This window comes from Acartia tonsa, chromosome 9 (assembly GCF_053477335.1).
Source record: "Acartia tonsa isolate MP-2025a chromosome 9, ASM5347733v1, whole genome shotgun sequence".
Lineage (NCBI taxonomy): Eukaryota > Metazoa > Arthropoda > Copepoda > Calanoida > Acartiidae > Acartia > Acartia tonsa.
In genome coordinates, this window is record NC_137268.1 from 41,785,836 (window position 1) to 41,813,565 (window position 27,730).

General features: G+C 32.5%; 2 protein-coding genes across 5 annotated transcripts; one reads left to right on the top strand and one right to left on the bottom strand.

Annotated features, from left to right (window-relative positions):
• Positions 1–6,232: 6,232 nt before the first annotated feature.
• On the top strand, positions 6,233–16,644 carry LOC145328963 (uncharacterized). 2 transcript variants are annotated; one of them, XM_080172943.1, is made up of 15 exons: positions 6,233–6,370; positions 6,985–7,029; positions 7,455–7,504; positions 7,978–8,041; positions 8,531–8,616; positions 9,455–9,507; positions 10,303–10,364; positions 11,064–11,152; positions 11,942–12,148; positions 12,676–12,752; positions 13,151–13,382; positions 14,171–14,235; positions 14,824–15,045; positions 15,357–15,391; positions 16,060–16,644. In XM_080172943.1, the coding sequence occupies exons 1-15, from the start codon at positions 6,328–6,330 to the stop codon at positions 16,173–16,175; spliced, it is 1,446 nt and encodes a 481-aa protein (XP_080029069.1). In that variant the 5' UTR covers positions 6,233–6,327; the 3' UTR covers positions 16,176–16,644. The 2 variants fall into 2 exon arrangements, with proteins under 2 accessions (XP_080029069.1, XP_080029070.1); XM_080172944.1 differs by lacking the exon at positions 14,824–15,045.
• A 1,082-nt stretch (positions 16,645–17,726) lies between these two features.
• Positions 17,727–27,064, bottom strand: LOC145328964 (CD82 antigen-like). 3 transcript variants are annotated; one of them, XM_080172947.1, is made up of 12 exons: positions 26,975–27,064; positions 24,312–24,389; positions 23,394–23,537; positions 22,925–23,011; positions 22,523–22,579; positions 22,008–22,073; positions 21,783–21,852; positions 21,001–21,074; positions 20,639–20,686; positions 18,564–18,647; positions 18,005–18,097; positions 17,727–17,960 (listed from the first exon to the last, which is right to left on the bottom strand). In XM_080172947.1, exons 1-11 carry the CDS (start codon positions 27,032–27,034, stop codon positions 18,050–18,052), a joined length of 816 nt encoding a protein of 271 aa, XP_080029073.1. In that variant the 5' UTR covers positions 27,035–27,064; the 3' UTR covers positions 17,727–17,960; positions 18,005–18,049. The 3 variants fall into 3 exon arrangements, with proteins under 3 accessions (XP_080029073.1, XP_080029072.1, XP_080029074.1); XM_080172946.1 differs by having other exon boundaries at positions 17,727–18,097; XM_080172948.1 differs by lacking the exons at positions 17,727–17,960; positions 18,005–18,097; positions 18,564–18,647 and adding an exon at positions 19,497–19,583.
• Between the last annotated feature and the right edge of the window lie 666 nt (positions 27,065–27,730).

Below are 27,730 nucleotides of genomic sequence, written 5' to 3' on the forward strand. Positions count from 1 at the left end.
TTTAGTAGAGTACATGATAATCAGGTGTAAGACCCAAGTAATAATAAATCAATTACTTTAAGATATAGATGGCTTATTGTTTGATAAAATTCACATGATCATCTTTTGACTCCTTTTATAACTCACTTTAACCGTATGCCTGCTAGTATAAATGGCTATAGAATATACGTGGATATTATGGCAAGGGATAGGTGGGAGGATTGTTTTTTTAGCCAGCTACAAGTTTAATATTTATAACAGTACATGGTAATCCAATTAGAAATAAATCCATTAACTTTAGGTAGATGGCTTGATGTTAAAGAATGAGTTTTTTCTCAATACTTCTACATTTTATAACTCATAATACATAGTAGCTTGATGTCTGTCTGTCCGTCCGTCCGTCCGTCTGAAGCTTAAGATCTCGGTAACCACTGAACCGATCGGATTCTACTCGTCAGGGAATATACCTACTGGTCCTGTGGTGGTTTTAGGCTATTCTTGGGGGGTGGGACACCCCCAACCCCCCAAAAAAACAAAAATTCCCCCCCCCCCTCCATCTTTTTATTTTATTTATTTTTTTTGCAGAACATTTCCTTGGTCCTTTTGTTTATTTTGTTTTTTTTGCAGAACATTTCCTTGGTCCTTTTTTTTGCAGAACATTTCGTTGGTCCTTTTTTTGCTGAAGATTTCCCTGGTCCTTTTACGAATTTTGCCTTATCACCTCTTGGGGCAAATTCCCTAGAGGCTAGGGGCGAAGCCGCTAGTAACTCATATTACACCAAATATTCGTAGAAAAGGCGATCTTTTTATTATTAAAGATTTTTTTCTCACGTTTTGGCTATACCTTATTCCAGATTATTTGTTCATGATCTTGATTTTATAAGGGTTAAAGGCTATCCAATAATTGCTGAATGTCAGACAAATTAGCCAAACCTAATTGTAAATATATTTTCACGCTAATTTAAAGTACAATATAAAATAAATATATTAATACTTGGATTTTGCACCAGATTTTTGTGTGTTTTAATAAAGGAATAATCGCAGCTGGCAAAAATACCGTTAAACCCAATCCATCACTTTTCCCCATCCTCTACTCTCCTATTTCATTAACGAACTGGCCAATAAATGAGATCCATATTAGCAACCTAAAGTTACGATAAACTTTCTTCTGTCAATATATCCACGTATCATATATCAATTTACAATAAAATTGGGAAAACAAGAACATAGTAATTCAAAGGTTAACTCTTGAATAAATGATTTTTGTATCTTTGGAAGAAAAACAATTTTTAAAAAACATGCAATTAATGCGAATTTGAAAATATACGTTCATCAAAATTTAGGAATAAAATAATGATTTAAAAATCAAGTAGAAAAGACGACATTTTAAAAATCCATTTTGACTAAAAACACCATGCTACTTTGATATTGAGGGACATGTCTCTTTATACTTATAGTGATAAAGAAAATTATAAAATCTTTTTAAAAGCGAAGCTTTTATATAATTATGGAAAGTTCGTCCGCCTGTCCGTAACGGTTATTTCTTTTTATAAAATGAAGACGTGTTAGAATTGTCCTGTTGGTTTCAAATTGACATGATGATTCCTACACTAATAAGGTACTATTTAGGAAGCGTAACAACTCTATAACCGTTACCTAAGAGTACGTAAGTCCATTTGAAATATATTGATTATATTATCTTAATTATCAGATTTTGGAATAATGACAACTAGGTCAATATAATTATCTTAAAAATGAAAATTGAATTTTGCAACTAATTTATATGTCATTTTGTTTAGACTTATAAATTAATTTACTGCTAATAAAGTTCTGACACTTTATAAGAATAATTTGTTTGACCATCTTAATGATTTTAGAGCTTTCCCTTTATAAATGTTGTCATCCTTGTTATTTAATAGCCTCATGATTTTATTTGTACTTTTTTGTTATTTTTACTTTGGTGGAGTTTATTACTTATGCATTACAAGCATACCTAACAATTTAGTTAGAAATACCTAGTTGGTATAAAGAAACCTAGACTGTTGTAAATTTTTCATTAATTTATTTAAAAGCTAGTAAAAGTGGCTTACTCAGATTATGACGTAATAAAAATAACCAATGAGAGGCCAGTATACACTGTAATTGGCCAATGGTAAAATTTATAGTGGCCTCTCATTGGTTAATTTTTTTTTGACGTCATAATCTGAGTCAGCCACTTTTACTATCTTCATTTATTTTGCTTTTAATTTATCATTTAGTTTTAAAATCATTAAATTTTAAAAACAATAGTTTTTTTTATTTTAAGACCCTGTTCCTCATTTTTGTTTAACAACAAGCTACCAGACTCTTTGTCTACAGATGGATTTAAAAACTGAAGAGATCTTTATTTGTTTTCTCTAAATTAAATCAAATTTGGTGTCTTTTAGGTTATGATATCCCCCCCTATTGAAAAAATAAGAATAGGGAAGTATTCTTTACCTTTGCCTAACCCTTGTAGGGCTTTAACCCCTGCGGGGCTACTCGGTTTCCAATATAACCTAACATAATCTTACAAAGAAACAAAAAATCCTTCCCTTCCTTTTTTTGAATTTATGTAAAAAAAAATATTTTTTCTAGAGGAGGGGGGGGGGGTATCAGTGATCAACAAGGTTCTTTGTGTGAAAGCCTTGTTGTATCCCTGAAAAATTTTATTTGCCCTATCCCTATTGTATGAATAATGTATATATGAAAATATGTCAAAATCAAATATTTATATAAGCAACCGCCGTTGCTGTGAGGTTGGGGGCTTTCCCAACTAATTTAATAGTGAGAGAGACATGTTATTAGAAAACAATACACAATATGTTAAACTTTTTTATATTTAGAATCATAAGTCTTCGGAAAGGAGAGCTTAATGGCATGCTTATACCCGCCCCTATAGAATAAAATTGGTATGGCCTACCTTCACCCTTTTTCATTCCCTCGTGAAATACACAACCCTTGCAAAACCCATTGATTAAAATATAAAACTCGTTGCGTTACAGGCCAACATACAGACATAATAAAAGAAAGGTAGATGTCTGTCTTTCTGGCTTTCAGTCTGTCTACCTGTCCGGTATGTCTGTGTGTCTGTCTGAAGCTTAATATCTCGGTAACTGCTGTCTGGGCTCGTCTATTCAGAGAATATAGATAAGATAATTGTTGTGTGGTGTTTTTATTTCCTTTGAGGGATTAGACGATATCATCCCTGTATTACTAACTGGACTATAGGTAATAAGCAAGATTTATTTTTCATAAAACAAGTCTTTTACCAGGAATTTTTTTTAGTATTCTTATACTTAAACTATTAACCATAATCCCCCCCCCCCCCCCCCAACTCCCTAGGAACTATTCCCTCCCCCTAAAGAAAGCCCTTCAGTTATTAGACTACTCATGTTACTACCTCTTCTACTTTCCTTTTACATTACATTATACAGTTTCTATAATATTACAATAATTTAGTTTATTAAATAGCAAGACGTATATTAAACAAAGCTTTTCTATATGCAAAAATTGTTTGTTTGTCCGTGATTAATGTTTCTAAAACGGCTGACAAGTTTACAAAGAAACTTTTATTTGTAGATTTTTAATGTTGTTATAATATAACGTTTTGATTAAAAACATTGATCGAAAAGTTTGTGCACTGCTATTTGGACATTAATAAAAATTCAATAAAAGCCAATGAATTAGCTTGGTTATTATACTACATTGGGTACCAGTGTCCCCTTCCTTCTCTGGCTATAACACAAAATATTTTATTTTGCTCTGACTGTCAATTTAAAAAATAATTTGTGTAAATGTAAAAACGATGGTAATATTTTTTTGTGAGTCAATAGTCCGTTTTCTTAAACAAGCTGCTAACTGATCTAAAATAAGTGTGGTTAGGTTACTGGACTCAGTTCAGTTACCAATCATGAAGAACGCAAAAGTTTTATTATGGTTTCATAAATAAACGGATGTGGACAATGCGTCATTTTTAACATAGGTTATAAGCTGTCGTAGTAAACCGATGAAAGGCAGGGTTGCCGTTTTAAAATTCATTTAAATTAGCATAAAAGGCCTGTTTCTGACAAATGTCGTCTTATAAAAGACCATAATATATCTTGGTATTTTTTTATTAATGGTATAAGTAATGAAAAGATGCAAAGAGTATAGAAAATAAAGAAAAAGTACAAAGATTTTTTTTAAAATTTAGGTTAAATAAATATATTATTTATGATGAAAAACTTTTTTTAAATCCCGTGTTAATTAAGATCTTCATAATAGGCGCATGCTGATTTTTACTAATTTTTTATTTTTTTTTTGGGGGGGGGGGGGGTGCAGGGGGCTGGACGCGACCGCAGTTCTTCATTAAGTAATTTTAGGTTTAAAAGTAATTTCTATTTTTCGAGAAAGCTTTGTTTTGATATGGTTTGTAATGGGAGAAAAAAAAATTTCTTCCTTAAAAAATATTATTTTTAAATCTACAAAAGCATCGTAGCTAATTGATAATTTACATAATTAATGCCACCCCATTTCTTGTTTGTTGTTACTTTTTATAGGCTGAAGTACAAATGCCCCGTACGAATTTCGACAGCTTGCTTTGGTTAAGCTGTTTTTACCGCCTTCGGTTAAGTCTTCACTGATGTAAACATTGGTTTAGCTTTAACTTATGTTATGACGTCACACATCGGTTATCATGATCAGTTAAATTTACTTCAGTTTGGTCTATGAAACACTTAACAGCACCCTTAACTTATGTCTAAGCTGCTAACCAATGTCAATTTATTTTATGAAAACGGGGTAATGTCATGTAGAAGAACATTTAGCAGTAGCAGTGCATTTACGTTGTTGTGAGAAGGGAGATGACAATAGTAGTTAAATATATCCAAATCCCTTTCTCACCCCTCAATAGTTTTAAGTTTTGCACTTAAAGAGTTAAAGAGAAGATAGATTAAACCCCATTGTAATATCCCTCCCAATAATATTTAGAGGTTATTTCTATAACAAGTTATTCCCCTTGTATGTTATTAAAGAAGAAAGTTATCTGTATATCAGAAGAGTACCTCAGATTTTGATCAAGTAGAAGTTATCAAAACTGACCCCATCATAAACTTTTTTTTAGGTCCATATCAAAATAAGATAATGTTATTATAGATGTGTGATTTATTCGATTGCTATTCAAGATAGATGGCTGAAATTTTCTGTTAAGATTACCCTTAATTATGCTCATTATGTATTCAACTCACTTTATCTGTCAGGCTGTCGGTCATGCTATATTGGGATAACAAACTTCCTCAGAGAAATGTATTTTTCTCGGCTTATATAAGATATATGTAGATGCATGAAATTTTCGTGTAGGCTGACCAATTATTACCACTTGATAAATTTGTCCGTTTTTCTGTTAAATGTAACTTTCATTTTTAGTTTTATGTTCCAGTTTTACAATTCTTAACTGGACAAAATCCTAGGTACCTTTATAAGCTGAATTATGTATGTGCTATAGAGAAAGTTATTTGGGTGCAAACAGTACGTGATAACTTATACATAATACTAGTTATCAAGTTATTTCAAAGAGCGAAGCTATTTTATACTTAAGTTTAGTTCCGTTACATGGAGTAAAGTGACATAGGACTGTAAAATACGCAGGTGCCTAAAAATCATGTTCATTGATCTCTTATTCGTAAACAAAAAAACTTTGGTTTGTTGTAAGTTAACTATAAATTTTGCCATTGACTTTCAAATATTTGTAATTGTTATTAGATCTTGATTGGTTGGTTCAAACTCTTTAATAATTAATATAAATAACATTTTGGTAATCATCATTTTGCTCATCTCATCTCTTTCGATTACTGGGTCTGATATGTATAATTCTCTAGGCAGGTTATTTATACATTTGATATGTCAGTTCTACATACATGATATATCATAAAACTACTTTATAAACTCTACTCATATCTAAGGTCAGTATGTCCGAGCAAAATAACAATAATTAGACGATTTTATTTTCATAGCGGCTATGAATATAGATATTTGATTTTTCATACGTAGATAATAGATATACATAACTAAAGGTCATGTTAAACCAACTTCGTTTCTTATGGATTTTAGCATCCTTGTTTTGTATATGACTTAAACTTCAGAGTCAAATATTAATAACTAAAAATGTTATATCTAAATGCTATTTAAGTTAGAAAAGATAAAAAAAACAATATAAATTTTAGATTATTGATGCATACTATCTTTAAAAATTTTCAGAATCTAAATTTTAATATCTAAAATGTATAGTTCTAAAAGCTAATAAAGCTAAATTAAATTATTAAATTCATATCATTATTGAAATATATAAAAATGGGAAATTGTGGAAGTAGCGAAGAACCTGTACCTGTTATAGGTAAATTTTTGTTAATGCTAATTGACTTCTGCACCTACAGGCCTTTAGGGGCCCTTGGGGGGAGTGGGGGGGTTGAATTCGACCCCATCATTTTTATTTTAGTTTTAGAAAGAAAAATGGAAGAATTTTTTAGTATAGTCCCTTTCGTGGCAACGCCCATTAATGGGCGATTCGTCGTATTTTTAAAATGGCTTTTAATAGGTTATTTTAGGTTAGGTGATTGCCCCGCAGGGTTAGAGCCCCACGCAGGGGCTAGAAATAGGAAAAAGCAACTGTGAAAATACGAAGAATTGCCCCTTAAGGGGCGTTGCCACGAAAGGGACTATACCCGATTTTTTAGGGGGGGGGGACTCGGGAGAGTAATTTTTCTATAAATGATTTTTCTTAGGATGGTGGCGGTACCCTCCCTAAAATAGTTAAATATGAAAAGCTACACTGTAAAGGACAACCATTTATGTTAAGCAGTTATAGAGATCCTTTAGTACAGACAGACAGACACAGATCCTGTTACTTTTTTTATAAGAAAGAGATAGGAGACCAAAATTTATGAAATATGGCAAAAATTAAGTTGAATTTGAATAATTATGCCTAAAATTAAAAAAATTTATTTTCAGAAAACTTTACTGAAGTTAAAAGCGGAAAGTTTATATATTGGAAAGGTAAGGTTGTATACAATATTGGATAGAGGAATAGGATAATTGACAATGAACGTTAGGTTTTACTCGAGTGTGTAAAATTATTCCTTTAGTAAAATGTTAATAGCCACCCTCCCCTTTATTTGAAATAGATTAAAAATAAGGGTGTTTGGAGTAGGTTTTCTTTATTACCAAATACTGTGTGGCTATCCTGTATTCAATGTAACCTAACCTAACCTAAACAAAAAATCTAAATACTACCCTAAGGACGTTCAAGCTTCTTTCTAGAGGTTAGAGCTAAACACTCTATTATCCCCCTCCCCTTTTGGACGTCCTCTCCATTTAATGAAATTGAAAATATTTTTTTCTTGTTTGTCTTGGCACTGCTTAATCAGAGAATCCGGCAATTTTTTCGTCAAAAATCCGTCAATTTAATCAATTTCTTTTAGAAAGATGGTTAGGGAACAAATGGGAGGATGTGTGGATGACTTTATATCAGGTATAACTGCTACAGGAGAATTATATTGAGTATTAGGATGTTTATGTGTGTATCTATCTACCTCATGATGGATAATTAGTGTTTGTATGTGTATGTCTATCTAATGAATTGATAGCTCGCAAATGGGATAACGCGTCTATATCAGTTATAACTGCTATTTTGTCAGGCGTTCTACTAGAAGTATTAGGAATATAGCATAAAACCTGATTTTTTCCCTGAAAAAGAACCACATTGGAAAAATTGTTGCAGATATGCAAATGACAGTTAGACAGTTGCACAAACTTTCATATGGACAAACATTTAGCAATTTTTGTAAAGTTATTGTTAATTTATCCATTAGATATTTAGAACTAGAAGCTGATTAAGCTTATCCAAACATTATTAAATAGCCTAAAACCTACCTAGTTCCTAAAAAAGTTTGCAATATCATACAAAGACAAACATACAAACACCCCATTTATTTAATTTTTTAGGACAGTACACTTGTGTGGGGAGGAGAAGGGGAAGGACCAAGAGGAGGAATCAAAATCTCTGATGGTATGTCAGTTAGTCCAGGGATGTAAAGGGATAAGACAATAGCTATAAATTGATGTAAATCTACAATGATGATACACAAAATTACCCCTTTTGTAAATAACAATTAATGGTTGAAACGTTTAGACACTCAAATTATTGAACCGGTTAATGAAAATTTAATAAAAGTCCCCAAAGTTGTTAAGCTAACGAGTAAAAATCATTTGTATATAACTTTAGGGACTAGTGTAATAAACGACCCAACGAGATCCTGGAGTCTCATATCAAGAAAACATAAATTAAATCCATCTTTTTTTAAAAGGGGAGGGGGAAGGGGATCTTTATTGGTGATTCTTGTGAGTGTGGAGGTAGTCTCCCAGGGAGAATAAACTTCATTGTAAAGGATAACCATATCGGTTCAGTGGTTAGCGTGATCCTTTTTTGTAGACCCACACACAGACAGAGTACCTGTTACTTTTACAAAAGCTATTTTATTTTATGTATATTTTTTAGCACCTGAATTATTTGGTGCTGGTGAAATGGTGGAGAAAATCCCCAAAGAAAAACCAGACTGGCCAGATTCGAGCTCAAAGAAATCGGTAAGAACATTTCCAGCATGACTTTGCAATAGATTGATATCCGCTGGATTAGAACCAGTTCTAAGCCATACTGAAATATCATGTATTGTATCTTATATCCAGCTTTCTACGATTCATATTAAAATCATTTGTTAGCCAATGCCTTCGTTTTTAATCTTATAGTTGTACATTATTATATCCGCGGAAAGCTGTTTATAATACGATGCGATAAATAACTATTTTATATTTTGGTTTGTACCTGAGGTTTCTTAATAGATAAAACAATTGTCGATAAATTTATATGATACTCAATTTTTCTAATAAAAATTGGCCTATTCTGTAGATTAAGATTATAGGTTGAAAAGTTTAGACAAACTATCATAATTCAATAAAGTTATCCAATGTTTTTCATTATTTCTGACTCTTTTATTATGACTGCATTCTTAAGTTGATATTTTGACAACTCATTTTATCGAAGGATCCTTAAATTACATAACCTTTGTTTGGAAGTCCTAACTATTTATTGTAAAGTAATAATGTGACAGTATGGCAAAAAGGTATAAGTTTACCTACATCCTTATGAATGGATATATACCCAATTGGATATTGCACCAAATTTCCCCCTACTCAAATGAAAATTATTTTTCTAGTTATCTAATATAACTAAATCACCCCCACGGCTTTTGTTTTTATCCCATACCTTCCCCTGATCATGGAGGAACGCATTGTCCAACAGCTGTTGACTGTATTAGCAACCTAAAAATTCCGCCGTCAGTCACAATATCCACGTACTATATATCTATTACCTTTGGAATTAAATAGAATTTAGGCTAATAAGTAATATTGTTTTATTCTCTAGGCAATGGCTATTGGAACTCGAGAAAGTGATAAAATCTATTGGTTTATTGCAAGGTATACTATAGAATCTATAATACAAAGTAGCTTGATGTCTGTCCGTCTGTCTGTCCCTTAAGATCTCGGTAACCACTGAACCGATTGGATTCTACTCTTCAGGGTATATACCTATTGGTCCTCTGGTGGTTTTAAGCTATTTTCTTGGGGGGTGGGACACCCCCAACCCCCCCAAAAACAAAAAAAATCCCTCCATTTTTTTTTTTTTTTTTGTAAGAAATATCCTTGGTCCTTTGTAGAAGATTTCCTTTGTGGAATATTTTTTTAAACTAATTTCACCTTACATTTTTTTACCATCTCTTGGGGCAAAGCCCTTAGAGGCTAGGGGCGAAGCCGCTAGTATAGAATAAACTAGACAGTAATACTAGTTAATCTTATATTCAAAACAGCGGCTACGCCCTTAGAGGCCTCTAGTGGCACTTTAAATGTTTGTTTATTTATTTTAAATATCTAATTTGAGAAAAAAATTGTTAAGATTAGCTGATCTTTATTCATGTTTATACGATACTGGCGCTACCCTGTAGGAAAATTTTAAAAGTTTTTAGGCTATTTCTCCTGAGAAGGTGGTATTTCCCTCCTCCAAAATAGTTCCAAACCTTCCCAGGACATATGAGAAGCCACTATGTAAAGGAGAACTTTATCAGTACAGCTGTTAGCGAGATCCTTCGGTATAGACAAACAGACATCCTATTTCTTTTATAAGGATATGTAGAAAATCTGTCTGTCTAAATGTTTGTCCGCTAAGATCTCATGAATGGCTGGGCCAAAGTTTCACATTCTTCGTTTTTATTTCAGATCTGAAGCTGATTTACAAAGCTGGATACAAGCAATAGTTTCTACTTTACCACCCCCTCCAGGTATAGGATAGATAGATAGCTGGATATATAGGTATATAGATGAATAGTTAGATAGATAGATAGATTTACAAAGCTGGATTGAAACATAGTTTCAACTTTACCACCTCCTCCATGTATATGATATATAGACAGCTGAATAGATAGATATTTAGACATATAGATAGTTAGATTTACAAAGCTAGATTCAAGCAATAGTCTCTACTTTACCACCAGGTATAGATAGATTGCTGGATAGATAGTTATATAGACAGCTTTAAAGTTAGATATATAGTTAGATAGATAGATTATACATATCGAAAGACAGACAGAAAACTAGACATATAGACAGACAAATAGAATTATAGTTACTTATTAAGAACAGACAGTCAGACAGACAGAAAAATAGACATACATCGACAGGGAGACAGATAGACTAACAGAATAACAGAAAGAATGACAGACTAACCAACCTACAAATTTTTTAGGTCAATCTCCACAGCAAAACTACAACCCTAACCTACATCTATTTAAGGTCAACCGCAATAACAAAACTACAACCCTAACCTACATCTATTTTAGGTCAACCGCAACAACAAAACTGGTACACTAATCTACATCCTTTTTAGGTCAACCGCAACAACAAAACTGGGACACTAACCTACACCTATTTAAGGTCAACCGCAACAACAAAACTGGAACTCTAACCTGCATCTATTTAAGGTCAACCGCCACAGCAAAACTACAACCCAAACCTACCGCCTGCAGCACAACCAAGTGTACCACAACAACCCCCACCTTACTCACAACAGGTTGGTTTGGGCAGCAAATATACTTTATAATTGAATTTCCGTCTGTCCGTATGTACATTAGATTCATTCTTGCTCTATTTTGCTGTTCCAAATATTTAAATGATTTTTTTTTAAATTTCAATGCTTTATTGTTGTTTTATTTTTGTGATTTATGTTACTAGTTTCATAACCATATTGCTTAAATACACTAAGGGGGGGGGGAAGTTCTGACACATTTTCGTAAACCTGGTGTATAGGCTTTATCTTTGGACTGAGAGGATAGGTTATTAGGGATAAAATCATTCTTATATGATGAATTTCCCCCAGATTTAAGATTTTTTGGATAGGCCTCCAGGTTCCGGAGCTCCAGGTAAAAATGAAAAAAAAAAAATTTTAAGAGTTAGATGTCAGCTTATGAGACAAAATATGTATGTAATTTCTTCAAATATGTGAATAACAATCAAAAAGAAGCATATTTTGTTTTAATAGTTAACCTCTAACTCTTCAAAAAAAAATCTTATTTTTAACTTTTACCTGTACAGAGACCACCTGGAGGCCTGGAGCTCCGGAACCTGGAGGCCCATCCAAAAGATCTTAAATCTGGGGGAAATTCATCATATAAGAATGATTTTATCTCTTATAACCTACCTTCTCAGTCCAAAGATAAAGCCTATACACAAGGTTTACGCAAATGTGTCAGAACTTCTCCCCCCTTATTATGTTATTTTGAACATTTTATTGTAAAAATTAATTATTCATTATTTAGAGTGCGTTGGTGGAATATTATTTTCATTTTCTGTGTAATTATAGAATCCTGGCGCACCGCCTCAAGATATTCAACCAGGGGCAGCTCCTTACCCCCCACAACCTGGAGGTGGAGGAGCGCCATACCCCCCACAACAAGGTGGTGGAGCCCCCTACCCACCCCAGCAGAGGCCGCCTTATCCTGGACAACCCCAAGGGGGTCAATATCCCCCCCGACCTGGATATCCACAAGGTGGAGCTGGTTATGGACAGGTTTGCTTTATTCGAACATTATCTTCACGAATGCTTTGTCGCTTAAGTGTCTGGTCGATCACAGACCACCACTTTTGATGGAAACCCCCCAAAAAAATCAAATTAAAGAAAAATTAATAAAAAACAAATTATATCTTGATATGACCTGTTGTGTTGTTTTTGGTTTATATTTTTCCAAAATTGCTCATAACTATCACCAAAAATCATAAATGTTAAAAAAGTTTATATACATAGGTACATAAAATACAAGAAATAAACAGAATTTTTTTTCCAGTGTGGCTTCGAAACCGAATAATACCATGTGGATAAGAACCGGTTATCAGCCACACTGAAAAATCATGTATCGTAGCGTATTATATTTAGTTTTCTACGATTATAAAAATGTGCAATCATAATATTAAAACCATTTTTGTTAGTCCGTGCCTTGGGCATCTCGGGACTAACAAAACTGGTTTTAATATAGTTGTACATTCTTATATTCGCGGAAAGCTGTTTATATTACGATGCGAAATAAATAACTATTTTAGTATGGAGGTGGTGGGGGAGGTACAACCATAATCATGGACCGAGGGGGAGGTGGCTACGGAGGGGGGTATGGAGGGAGGTAATATTTTTTTAGCCCCAAAATTAATTCAAATAAATTATCGATATGTTATTTTTTATGCATTTTAAAATAATTAGTTTATACTTGCAAATAAGTTAATTCGTATTCAAATATTTCGTTGTAATTAGTGGCACCTTGACCTAAACAAAGTATTTGACATGTCGAAATTTAATTATCGGCTGGATTAGAACCGTTTCTAACCATCATGTATAGTCTCGTATTATATCTTGTTTTCTACGAATATAAAAATTTCATTATATCTAAACCAGCTTTGTTAATCCTTAACTTCGGCATCACGGGGCTAATAAACTGGTTTAAATCTTTTAATTGTACATCTTAATATCCTCTTAAAGCTGTTTATAATACGATACGATAAATAACTATTCTCGAACATTTAGGGATTCGGGACCAGGTTTTGGCACTGGTTTCGGGACCGGGATGCTAGCTGGCGGTCTTCTGGGCTATGGCCTCGGCGGAGGTTGGGGTATGGGCGGCGGGTTAGGGATAGGTGGCGGATTTGGGGGCTTTGGTGGTGGTTTGGGCGGAAGAGGTGGATTTTACAACAATGAGACAAATACATCAGAAAATGTGACTAATAATGAAACTGTCAATAACTACTATTATGGACAGGTGATAATTAAATCAGAATGATTTTCGATCGCGTCTTATTTCCGCGGATTAAAACATGAAAAATTATAAGATCAAAACCCGTTTTGTTAGCCCTGAGGGGCCGAACTATCAAAATAAATTTATGATTTTTATTTTAATATTCGTGGAAAATTTCTGTAATACGATGTTATACATGATTTGTCAGTATAACTAAGAACCGATTCGAATCCAGCGGATAGTAATCGTGTTCAAAGTTAGAATGGAAATATTGGCAATAAGATTTGTCAGTTTGCACTTAGTTTATACACGTTTTTTTAGATTATTCATAGATTAGGTAAATAAACACTTTTTCAAATCATTTCTATCCATTTAAAATTATTTTGATAATGTTACACCATTTATAGCCTTAACAGACAAAAAACTAAAAAACTTCAAAAAATATGACGATCTGCTTGTTTGTCTGTTCTGTCCAATAACATTCTTCGGTTAAATCCAGGGATCTAAAGTGATAAGACAATGGCCGATGAACTGATGTACATCCCCAATGATGTTAGAAGAAAATAACCTTATTTCAGTTAGTGGTTAAAACGTTTGGACACATAACTTCATGAACTTACCAATAAAAATTAAATAAATGTACCCAAACTTGTTATGCTTACGAATAAGAGGACGTTATTAAAAAACTTTGGGGACTAGTGTAATAAGCAGCTCATTCTTTGCTTACATCCTGAGGTTAATTATTTTGCATTTCTTAGGGTTCCAGGTAGTTGTCTGGTTATACATCTATATTTTTAAATTTATTTTTTCAGGATCCGAATGCTGCAGGATCAGATGCGCTGCCAGGAGTACCAGAACAACCACCTCAAATGCCTCAAGGAATAAATACTTAAATTAAATCTTTTTTAGTAAAACAACATTTTTAGTAGCGACACTACTTTTAAATTTGAAATGTCCGTTTGCAAGGAACGGTTGAGGAAATTTCTTGCTGCTCTTCAAGATAACCGGCTGATTTTTTGTGTAGATGGCTGGACCAATAAATATTTAGTAAATTATTAACTGGGTCCGTCGAACTATCGGTCATGCAATAGATTTTTTATTTTCAACTATGTTGTCATCCTTGTTTAATGTTTATGTATAGTAAAATGCACATATCTTTTATTCAAAGTTTCATACTTTTCAATTCTAAAAGGAATACAAATTGAATTCATGTCGGCTACGAGACAATGAATAATATGCTATTGTTGTTTGTTTCATATTTTTATGAGAATAAATTTTTATTATTGCTCTAAAATTAAAAATTAAATTAAAATATGTTAATTTATCGCAGCTAAGCTATTAAAATGCATATTTTTATTAGTACTTAACCTGCATCATATTTTAAATTTATAAAGTATTTACAAAAACTCCCTAAGTAAAAAAAAGAAAATGGGTTTTAATGATACGCATTAAGTATTTTACTATTAGAACCAATCCAAGCCCCCGAGGAACCCACCCAGGAACAATTTTCTCAAGAACCAATTCAACCCCCGCAAGAACCCTCCCAGGAACAATTTGAACCCATCCCAGAGCCCCAAGAGCAATTTCAACCCCCTCCAGAGCAATATGACCAATTTCAGCCCCCTCCAGAGCAATATGACCAATTTCAACCCCCTCCAGAGCAATATGACCAATTTCAGCCCCCTCAAGGAAAGAATACTTAGCTACCCTTAAACAATCAAAATATTATAACCTCAGGGAGGGAAGGGACTGTAAATTTAACTGCCACTTTATAACCACGTTATCTTATTTGATTTTTTTTTTAATTGTGTACTTTTTACCAACTATTGATTGGTTGGCTTCAAGCCAGAAGTGTCTAAAGTTTTAACTTATTCTATAGTATATAGGGGTAATTTTGTTTATCGAAATAAGGGTTATTTAACAATCAAGGTAAAAGCATAAATCAAAAGGAAAATAGATTGTTTGTTGCACTAATATTTATCTAAGTATTTATTTTACAGAACAATTTGTGGATCCTGGCTATTATGATCAAGGTTAGACTTTTTTAACGCTGAGCTTTTCTATAATTAGGGTCAGTCCGTCATTAACAGTTAGCTTTTTCATTGATTTTGACATTTTAGAATTCTCCAATTGATTGCAAACTTTGCATAATGATTACTACAATAGTTAGGTACGATTAGGACTCTATAATTGTTAATATAAAGTTCGTACGTCTATATTCTGCTTATTCAGTTCAGACACTACAAAATTAATGTTTGTTTGTCTTACCGTTACAGAGCTTCGATATTATAGATGTTGTCATCCTTGTTTGTGTGCAAATCTTCAACTGTCAACTGTTTGGTTCTATTCTGTAGCACAATTATAAGACATAACAACTAACTACTCTAGAATATATCAATACAAACTAAAAAATAAAGTAGGTTATTTTGTCTCTTGTCCTTAATAGGACCTGTCTGTATTTTATGGTATTGGGAACATCGTGTCCAACGAAATATTCTGAGCTGATAAAAAAGATATTTTTGGCGAAGACTTCAATGAGCTTTTAATGTTAACGTGTACATTTAGCTTCAATTCTTCAATTCACATGTATGTCTGTTCAAATTGCTACTTACTGATCACACTATTGTGGATGTGTAAATAACAATTTATTATCCATTGTATTATCCATGGTCTTATCCCTCAAGATATCTTTATATTTAAGAACCTGACATGGGTGGAGATTTTGGCGGAGATTATGGAGGCGAAATGGACGATTATGGCGGAGACATGGACTTTGGCGGAGGCGATATGGATTTCGGCGGAGATATGGAATTCTAAAAAGAGCATAGTACAACATAACAACAAATATTTCAAGCAAGGGCCGTGATTCAACAAATTAATTCCATTTGAGATCTAATAATATCGTAATATTGGTGTAAAAGTTGTTTTGTGCTGTAACTAAATGGAGGTGGATAAGAAGGCGGGAGGGAGGAAGTGTTTTTTTTGATATTTTTAATAAATATTGTTTGTCAGAATCCTGTTCCCTTGATCTCTATTTCAAGCTAGATATAATTAATATTATTTTACCAGAAAATGTTTTTTTTTAATTTTAATATAAACGAGTTAAGAAATTTAAAATTAAAAAATGTTATCTTCGGATTTAAAGGTTTTAATATTTAATGATTTAATATTTAGAAAATGTATTTAGAGTTTTTCTATATAAAAATGCTAATTATTCTATAATTTAAATATATTTATAAAATCTTATATTAAGTAAGTGTATGTTTAATAAACTTATGATATTTAATTTTTGTCTTTTTATAAATTATTTTTGTTGAAATAATTCTAAAACAAGAATAGGAATATCCATGAAAGCGAAGCACGCCAAATCAGAGAAACAAGCGAACAATTACTAACTAGAAGAATTTCATGTTGTGAAAAAGTAATATCAAAGTGACGGTAGGATTTAAGCTTCGTGGAAACGTTCAGTCTGACAAGGCAATCGCAGAAAAGCTACGCTTTAAAGTAATAAGTTATAGAGCTGCTACGCTATAGAATGAAACACAGCACAGGCTATCTCTGGATAGGCAGGGTTAAGCAGGATTAACATATAGATTCATAGATTTCATGGATTTGTATTTGAGCCAGGGAGTAAGGGAGGGGATAATGGATCGAATATTCAAATTTTAGGAGTCTCAAACTTTGGGGACTGGCTTAAAGGGAATGTGCAACAATTTAGCAGTTTCTGACTGAGTTTGGGGACTTGCGCATGAAATGCCGCTACTCGTTGTGTATGTTTTGAATATTGCAGACGGGGAGAAGGGATAAGGGAAGTGGGGGCAAGGGAAATAACTACTCGTTGTGTTAGTTTGGAATGTAGCAGACGGGGAGAAGGGAGAAGGGAAGTGGGGGCAAGGGGCAAGGGAAATAAACAAAATAAAAAGGGGCAGTCATATTCTTGCTAGCAGCTGGCCGGGTCCAATAATCTTGTAATATAAAAATCACACCTTAAAACCTCAATATATTTCATCAAAAACAAGTTGTGATTTCACTTTACATGACGCTATGGAAATCTATTATTCAATTAACAATCCCTTTATAATTTCCTACAAATTTATTGGATTAAACTGGATTTCATGCCCTTTCTTTGATAACTCTTATATTGAATTAATTGCCCATTGTCCCCTCCCTTACTCCCTGATTTGAGCAAGGAATCTGATCACACACAAAAATTCATCCATAATTTCATACAAAATATTTAATAACAAGAATAACCCATTTGCAAAGAAGCGCAACTAGCCTAAATCATCCTGCCTGGTCACTTCAATAAGACGGACAACACACTTATTTAGAATAGTTTCACTATTTCAGTCATAAGAAAATCAAATAAACAATTATTTTACTTTATTAATTTAATATATGATTATATTTTTAAAAGAATTTTTTTATAATTTGCCAAAAAAATATCATATTAAAAGTCGTTTTCGTATGAAACAATTTTAAAAATTATTCTTATATAGCGTTAAAAATTAGAAAATTAAGGTGTAAAAATACATATAATACATTTGACACAATTACTTAACAGGTAGATATGGTTTGTCTAGGACCTATACTCCTTTGGTATTTGGTCTGTTGGTCCCCGGAGTTTAGTCTGTTAGTCCCCGGAGTTTGGTCTGTTGGTCCCCGGAGTTTGGTCTGTTGGTCCCCGGAGCTTATTCTGCCATTGTGCACAGGGCAAAGGCGCACAACATGTTCAAGAACTGAAAAATAATAAAAATAAATCATGTAAAATATTCCCAATGGTGTTAACAAAACAACCACTTCTATAGATTAAAAATATTTGTTGAAAAGTCTGGACAATCCTAGTTTTGAACCAACCTATCAAATTCATAAAGGGTGCTCAAGGTTTTTAAAACAACTTATAAGAAACGTGGTTATAAAACTTTGAGTACCAGACCCCAGATTGAAAATAAACTTTATAAAATAAAGACTAAAATTAGCATTTTGGACATATTAATGTACAAGAAATAATGCTCAATATGAATAAAACCCGTAATTTTGAGTGGACTAAATATTGAGAGGCACAGTTTTAAAATCCGCTGGATTAGAACCAATATTTTTAGCTAAGGCCGTCGGTCCTCGGGGATAACAAAACTGGTTTTAATCTTATACTTTTTCACTTTAATATAGAAATACGATGTGATGGATAACTATTCTTTGACTTACCATGACAACAATTGTAGCAATAGCTGCTGCGAATATCTTGTCTTGTTGCTTGTTTATTTGGTCAGTAAAGGCATCATAACATCCCTAAACAAGTATGTTATTAGATCTATTATCTTGTTGCTTGTTTATTTGGTCTGTAAAGGCATCATAACATCCCTAAACAAGTATGTTATTAGATCTATTATTTAATTGCTTGTTTATTTGGTCTGTAAAGGCATCATAACATCCATAAACAAGTATGTTATTAGATATATTATCTTGTTGCTTGTTCATTTGTTCTATAAAGGCATCATAACATCCCTAAACAAGTATGTTATTAAATAAATTATCTTGTTGCTTGTTTATTTGGTCTGTACAGGCATCATAACATCCCTAAACAAGTATGTTATTAGATCTATTATCTAGTTGCTTGTTTATTTGGTCTGTAAAGGCATCATAACATCCCTAAACAAGTATGTTATTAGATCTATTATCTAGTTGTTTGTTTATTTGTTCTGTAAAGGCATCATAACATCCCTAAACAAGTATGTTATTAGATCTATAATCTAGTTGTTTGTTTATTTGTTCTGTAAAGGCATCATAACATCCCTAAACAAGTATGTTATTAGATCTATAATCTAGTTGCTTGTTTATTTGGTCAGTAAAGGCATCATAACATCCCTAAACAAGTATGTTATTAGATTTATTATCTAGTTGCTTGTTTATTTGGTCTGTAAAGGCATCATAATATCCCTAAACAAGTATGTTATTAGATCTATTATCTAGTTGTTTGTTTATTTGGTCTGTAAAGGCATCATAATATCCCTAAACAAGTATGTTATTAGATTTATTATCTAGTTGCTTGTTTATTTGGTCTGTAAAGGCATCATAATATCCCTAAACAAGTATGTTATTAGATTTATTATCTAGTTGCTTGTTTATTTGGTCTGTACAGGCATCATAACATCCCTAAACAAGTATGTTATTAGATCTATTATCTAGTTGCTTGTTTATTTGGTCTGTAAAGGCATCATAACATCCCTAAACAAGTATGTTATTAGATCTATTATCTAGTTGTTTGTTTATTAGTTCTGTAAAGGCATCATAACATCCCTAAACAAGTATGTTATTAGATCTATAATCTAGTTGCTTGTTTATTTGGTCAGTAAAGGCATCATAACATCCCTAAACAAGTATGTTATTAGATTTATTATCTAGTTGCTTGTTTATTTGGTCTGTAAAGGCATCATAATATCCCTAAACAAGTATGTTATTAGATCTATTATCTAGTTGTTTGTTTATTTGGTCTGTAAAGGCATCATAATATCCCTAAACAAGTATGTTATTAGATTTATTATCTAGTTGCTTGTTTATTTGGTCTGTAAAGGCATCATAATATCCCTAAACAAGTATGTTATTAGATCTATTATCTTGTTGCTTGTTTATTTGGTCTGTAAAGGCATCGGAAACATCTAAATCATAAATGGCCGATTAATTGATTTATATCACCAATGACGATACACAAAATTACACCTTCTGTAGATTACAATTAGTATTTAAAACAATGGATACTCAACTTGTTGAATCAACCATAAATTCAATAAAAGTCCCCAAAGTTCTTAAGCCAACGAATAAGAAAACGTTTAAATAAAACTTTGAGGATTAGTGTAGTAAACAGCCCATTGTCTACTCCCTCCCTTGTGTTATTAGATTTATTACCCTAGAGGGGCTGTCAAACAAAATAATCCGTCAAGCTAAAAAGAAAAAATATTTCATTTATTTTCGATAGCTCATACAGATACAAAAAGGTTTTTTCGTATATCTATTTCTATTTTTAAAAATAGGGTATCTATTAAACTGAGGTGGATTCTCAAAAAAACCTTTTGGCTAACTGACTAACTAAAACCAGTGAGGGTCGCTAAAAATTAGGTGGGGATAATTTTGTCTCACTGCGACCATAACTGATTTTAGGGAGCCAGTGAGCCAAAAGATTTTTAAAAAAAGGATCCACCTCTGACATGAGAGACCTACTTGAAAACATAGTAGCTCTGCAACTAAATTATATTACTACTTTTCATATGATGAAAATATGGTACCTTAAAGTAGTATTTTTCTGTCATGGTGTAATCAGCCTTTCTGCATTCCTAAAATAAAATAATTTCAATCTATAATAAAATTTTCATTATATGCATGGAATTTTTGTTGCTGTAAGGTTTACATTGCATTGTAGGGAATTTTGTACTTCTAACGTCAACTATTTCAAGAGGATATGCCAAAGAAAAAAAATCAACACCTCCCCCCCCCCCTCCCTTAAGAAAATTTCATTTAATTTTCTAAAATCTGAAAATGAGGGTCGACTGATACACCTTTCCTAAATTGCCCCCAGAAACCTCTAGGGGCATAGCTGCTAGTATTGAATATTTTTTATCAATTAATGCTTTATTAGGAATGATTGTACCTTAATTTGATCAGCAGTATTTTCAGTATCCTGTCCTCTGGACCACTTACAACATCCAGCTGGCTTGTTAGCATCTAAAATCATTCATCAGAAAATAAAAGAATTAAGAACTAGATGCCTTTTACTAAATTTTACTTTTCTCTGAAGTTACGAATTTTTTATACACATGGAGATTTGAGGTGAGAATCCTTTGGCCAATCATAGATTGGTAAGCTTGCTGATTCGCAATTCTCATGGAATCCACTCAATTATTACAACCCCCTGGCCTAAATGTTTACTAAATCCTTATGCTGCTCGTCTTAGTGTAAAGGAACTCGTTTTGTTAGCATCTGAAATAAATCATCAGAAAATAAAGTTTTCAACAAATACGATGTTATTTACTGAAACCTTTAAATGTTCGTCTGTATAAAGGATCTTGCTAAACTCTGGACAGTGGTTTCTCCCTTTACATTGAAGCTTACTATAGGACCATGGAAGGTTTATAACTATTCTGAGGTTGGGTACTTTCCCCAGAGAACACCCCATGAGAAATTGCCTTAGAAAAATTACCACCACCTCCCCCACCCCCTCCAAAACCAGTTTTGTTTATTATTATTTTTTTTAACTGAAATTGAAGGTATATTTCTGACTATCCCCCCTTAAGTGCCGCTTTGTTTTATGAGGCTTTTTGTTTTGTTTTTCCCGAAATATCAATATCTAACATTAACATTTTATTTTATGTTTTCTTGTTTTGTTTTAATTTATTTCATAATAAGAGTTATATTATAAAAAAAAAACCCTACCAGCTTGGTCCCAGTTTGGTTTATCAGCTGTTTTCCAATCTGCAGCCTGTTCAACTCCACAGCAACGCAACTGAAATATGCAAAGGTCTATAGAGTAGCTGCGATACAAATGACAAATCATAAACTACTAGGTTATTTTTAAGCAATGCACTATTCACTAGAATCATTGTTTTTAAATTGGGGATGGGGGGTTCAGTGCTTAATAGGCTTGTAAAAACTATTTACCTCAGCTTGAACTTCGTTGAAGATAGTCTTGAAAGCGGCATCCTTAGAATCATCAACAGGAGAGTCCTGTAAACATTTTATTTTATTATTCAAGAAAACTTGGTATTTATTGATAAGACAATTGACGATAACTGATATAATGATAACAATCAAAATCACCCCATCTGCGGATAAAAATTATTGAATGAAAACTTTTGACAAAATTTTAAAAAGTACCCAACTTGTTTGATTCAGCGAATAAGACAATACAACACAATTTTGTAAATGTTTATGATTGCCACGCAGAGTTAGAGCCCCCGCAGGAGCTTGAAATGGGAGAAAAGCTAGTATAAAGATACTACGAAACCGCTACTTCGTTTTCTTTCCACGATCTTAATTTTCCATCATAAAAGCGGGGTAACTTAACCAAAAAAATCAGCTGCCTATCTGTATCGCAACTGAGAAAGTCGCTTTTCCCCCATTGTGCTACGGACAAAGTTAAAGGATTATAAAATTCATATTTTAAAAATACTTACATTATATTTAACAACAGCCTCATTCAGTGGCTTCTTGATTTCATCTTCAAACTTACCCTGAAAAAGTTGTGTTTTAGTTAATTTCATATAAAATTTTAACTAGCATTCAAGAGTGAAGCCGCTAATGATGGTAAATTATCCTATTTAAGTTTTAAATCGTTAAGTTGAAACATTTATGAAATGTAGAATCTAAATCTATGACAGAGCACCAGCCATAGTGAAAAATCATGTATAGCATCATATTACAGACAATTTTCCACGAAAATTTAAATAATAATCATAAAATCAATACCTGTTTTGTTAGCCATTTGACCCTTGTGGCTAACAGAACTGGTTTTGATCCTATAATTTTATATTTTTATATCTGAGGAAAGCTGTTTTATAATACTATTCTAAACTAACCTGGTTAACAAAAACAGCTCCGACAATGCAGGCAATGAAGATGGCCAAGAGAATGATGAAGTAGGTGATCAACATACATTTGTTCTCCTAGAATACATAGTTGACCACGTTGTTAAGAGAAATTGTTTGTAAACTTTTTAAAATCAGTAGTAAGAATATTAGATTAATCAGAATTAAATATTATTTTTCAATATCCTTTTCTACAATTCCAATTTTAGTTGTGATAAGTAAAAATATATTTTAGGACGCCCCCCCCCCCCTCCACATTTTCTGGGGGCGATTTCTTACTCAAAATAGTTATAAACCTTCACTGGACCTTGCCTATGTGAAGCTAAAATGTAAAGATAAATCATATTGGTTCAGCGGTTTTCGAAATCTTTTGCTACTGACAGTTGTCCATCCTTTTACTTTTATAATGGATCATTCTAAAAGCAGCTTTTCAGCTGCTCAAAAAGATGACAACAGTTACCTTAACAGCTCCGCAGCAGCCAAAGAAGGCAATGAGTGAGGTTAGAACAGCTACAACAATGAGTATGATGGGAGCCCCAGCATATACACCAATCTCAAAACTGCTTGTATCACCAATGTCATTCTCGTTCAGGATATCCTGTGCCTACAATAAATTAAAATTACCAGATTGATCACATCACACAAATATATGGTGAAATTGATATGCTTGTTATTTTGAAAATTGGGAAGGAAGGTAGGCGTAAGTTTCACCCTTAGAAACAAAAGCAAATCGCAAATAAACTCACATAGTAGTAAGAGGATTACCAAGGATACTTTATTGTAGTAAAAAAATGTGAAGAAACGATGTTTTAATCAACATCAACTGATAATCCCAAAACAATCAGGGCGGTAAATGATCATTTATAGATTGATCCATCAACGATACTTTACGTCATAATACATTAGAACAGCTAAAAACGACAAGCCCAATGCTGTAAATTTTTCCAAAGCTTAATTACGTTATGATGGCTTTTAAAAAGTTATACATCCACCTTTAAACAAAGTATAAGAGAAAATACAAATAGTCAAATAAATACAAAATCAAGCCATAAAAAATCGGATGGTTGTAGGTGGGTAGAAAAATAAGTCAGCAAGACATACCCACGTTATGGAGTTGCTGTGCCTTTGAATCATATAAAAATGTTTAATTACGCCGCTCATGAACAAATAAACTTAGAAAACAATCTTATCTTTTTTGTTCTAATTATAGAGCTTGTACGTTAATCTAATCTTTCCTTATCTTGCTTCCAAAAACTTTCTAAGTCTAATTTTCTACAATTGAAACAAAAGTCTATCCTTAAACAAAAGTAACAGAATGACGTACGGACGACCAGAATAAGGGGATTATATAATAGCCTCACTAATGAAATATACTTACTGAAGAAAACAGATCTAAGAAAGATGGTTTATCCACCAAGACCCAGATTCCAAAACCAAGGGTTACCAGTCCCAATACCTTTAAAAAATTAAATTCAATACCATTTCAATAAAAAGGGATAGTTGCATGAAGTGCATTTCAGAAAAATTATTTCTAGCATATGTTACAAGTATACCATCAAATATATATTTTTTTTCTACATTAAATAACAAACAATTAAGACATGACTAAATTAGTCGTCATGTTGTTTTTGGGGAAATAAGTCAGCTATATTATACATTGCATACCAAGTCTTGATATTTTTTATACTACATGGTGTAGAACTAAAATTTTTCAAATATATGCCCCATTAGTGTTGTTCAAACCATTGAACAGGAAATGCAGGATGCAGTTCACTAAATCTAAGTTTAAATGCATTTCGTGAAACTACCCCTTTGCATTTTTCTAAATTGATGATAATTACGACACGCAAGAGATTAAATAAACTATAACTACAAATAATAATAAGGTTTTGGGGAAGATTAAATTGTTGTATAAGCATAACAAAAACTTCTTCAAAACTTCTAGTACCAACAGCTACCGTCTAGAACCGTTTGATAGCGTTTTGGAGTGGAAAAGAGTATTATGTGGAGATAGGTTTCGTGACTAATTTGCAATAAAGATATCAAAAAATTTGCAAAACGGCTGAGCCGCAATCCGTTAGCCGTTACTTTTTCAACTTTTTGTTCGATTTAGGGGAAATAGACCTACCAAGGATTACTCATGCAACATTTCAGATGGAAATTCGAATTCTAAGTGCCATTTGCTCACTGATTACGAGATGGTTACATTTAACCCCCCCCCACCCTTATTATTGCTCTTGAAACCTTGTATATTGTATAAATTCCTTTTCAAATGTTAGCATACATTAACACAAAAAAATGTACCACAAAAAAGTTGTTTGTGTATGACGTAAGCAAGTGATATTCTTTTATTTATTTTATCAAGGATAAGGAAATGACATTTAAATAAAAATTGTAATTAGCCTCCATCTTTTCTGTTAATAAATATCAGTTGATTAAGATATTGTAAAAGAATGACCCATGCGGGCAGCACTAACCCAGCGTGACTACCCTGTACCCAATATAACCTAACCTAGTCTGCCCCCCCCCCCTCAGTGACCCTCATTTACAATTTAATTCAAAATAAGGAGAGAGGAATGTTCTGTGCTCGACTATGCAATTTGTGGGAAACCACCGATTAATTAATAATTGAGGTAAATCTGGGAGTAAAATAAGTGTTCTTTAGGTGCAATATCACAGCACTAAATGTATAAGTTTAGATATGTATGACCCAGACAACTACTGGCCCAAGTGGTAAGGACCTTTCACTGCAAGCAAATTGCTTTCTGCTGTTTTGTAGTGACTTGGATGTGTTTCCGACGCTAATGGTTGATATTCAAAGATCCAATTGAAAGTCGGCTCAGAGAGCTCCCCCCTTGGGTAGAGTTGCATATTGCTCGTGCCCCCTCTATTGTATTACTTTAATGTGTCAATAATGAAAATTTGTCCGTAATGATTTTTCATTGTTAAATATAATATTCCCGTGTCCTATCCTTAATGTTTGAAAATGATAAGGACATGTATCTAGGCTTAAACAAATAATAAATGTCAATACTTTATACTTTTCCAGTAATTTTCAATACCCCATAATATCTATAATACAAAGTAGAACGATGTCTGTCAGTCCGTCTGAAGCTTAAGATCTCAGTAACCACTGAATCGATTGGGCTCTACTCTTCAGAGAATATACCTACTGGTCCTGTGATGGTTTTAAGCTATTTTCTTAGGGGGTTGATCAAAGTAGTAAGTTTTTGTCTAAGGCTTAATATTACAATAACTAATGAATTGATTAAGTTCTCCTTTTTAGGGAAGCCTCAAAAAGGTCCCGTGTAGTATATTCTATATCCATAATTTGAATAGATTTGAGTAAACGTTTATTAATAAATTGTTTTTTTTAGAAAGTCTAGACAATTAACCTTACAATAATGTTAATTATTATTAATTAAAATATGTACATATGTTTTAATTTAAACTTGATAAGGTTAAGGAAACAAAAAAACAAGAGCAACTACATTAACATATAACTCAGCAACACTATAAAATTACAAATTAATCATTAATTTTTAGATATTTTACACAATCCGTTGTATATTTTTTTAAGTTTTAAGATATATGAGGGACATAGAACGTGCATAATATACCCTTGTTATAGAGTCATTGTGCTTTTACGGTATCAAATTGAAATAATTGAAAAGTAGCAACGCTTTTAAAAGTCCTAAAATGACCAACGACGGTTGAGTTATAGAGCAAATGTTCAGTGGTCGTAAAAAAAGAGAGAGAGAAAGAATAAATGGTAAAAGAATGATAAAAATCACGAAACCTTGTTATAATTTTGTCTTTTATAACAACGAACCGAGGATAAAAGTAAGTTGTATAATGGATGCTCTTTAAAAAGTGTAATCTGCAAATAACAAATCAGGAGTTTAGCTTTAATAGCTCCTTAGAAAATCATATTGGACGGACAGAAGAAGAGATTTATAGAATAGCTTCTCTGCAAAAGTGTGGATTTTTCTTGCAGTTCACAGTGGGACAAACCCAGGAATAAAATGTGAAAATACTTACAAAGACTAGAAAATTTGTGAAGAACAAACTGTATTTCACCGACTTCTGGCAACAGCCCATTGTATTTTAACTTTTTTTTCTGAAATAAAAATAATAAATTTAACTTTTTCTGCTCCAAAAAAGGAAAATGAAATAAATCTATTTAAATATTCGTGGAAAACGATGCGATGAATAACTACACATCATATGAAACTAAAAAATTTAACTAACATTATGATTGTACAGTAAGGATTAACACAAAGTAAAATGTCTTATCATAATATTATAAATATTTATTTATCAAATACCACAGAAATATCAACATTTGATAGCTAATCAAACTTCCTTTCATGAAAAGAACACGTTTTTAAATTTCTATAATTAACTTACATAAATCACGTTACCAATAATTGAGACGAAAATAGAACATTAAACTATGATTCACCAAAAAAATATTCATCACTTAGTAAATGTAATTAATTAGAGAACATGAAAAAGACTTTGTAGGAAAAGTAAAATGAGTGCATATATTCATGATTTCAATCAAAGTGCTTAACATAGAGGCCATAGAGTTTTTTCTTTAAGTCTAACCCTGCACTAACACACAAAAACCTCATACCTCCCTCCCGCCTATTTTTAATTTATTTTAAAACCAAGTATGGGGTTTTGTGTTCGACAAGGCATTTGTAATCACTAAACTGTTAAACTACATTAGTATTTGTATGTGTGTGTACAGAAGAATCTTGCTAGTTGCTCAACCAATTTGGTTCTTATTAC

Excerpts from the sequence above, each read along its gene's own strand:
- LOC145328964 (XM_080172947.1), bottom strand. The coding sequence starts at position 27,034 with ATGGGCTGTTGCCAGAAGTCGGTGAAATACAGTTTGTTCTTCACAAAT. Across the intron at positions 23,012-23,393 it reads GCTGCTGCGGAGCTGTTAAG|GAGAACAAATGTATGTTGAT; the intron begins GTAACTGTTGTC and ends TATGTATTCTAG. Across the intron at positions 18,098-18,563 it reads TTGCTACAATTGTTGTCATG|TTCTTGAACATGTTGTGCGC; the intron begins GTAAGTCAAAGA and ends ATTATTTTTCAG.
- LOC145328963 (XM_080172943.1), top strand. The coding sequence starts at position 6,328 with ATGGGAAATTGTGGAAGTAGCGAAGAACCTGTACCTGTTATAG. Across the intron at positions 11,153-11,941 it reads CCCCACCTTACTCACAACAG|AATCCTGGCGCACCGCCTCA; the intron begins GTTGGTTTGGGC and ends GTGTAATTATAG. Across the intron at positions 12,149-12,675 it reads GTGGAGCTGGTTATGGACAG|TATGGAGGTGGTGGGGGAGG; the intron begins GTTTGCTTTATT and ends TAACTATTTTAG.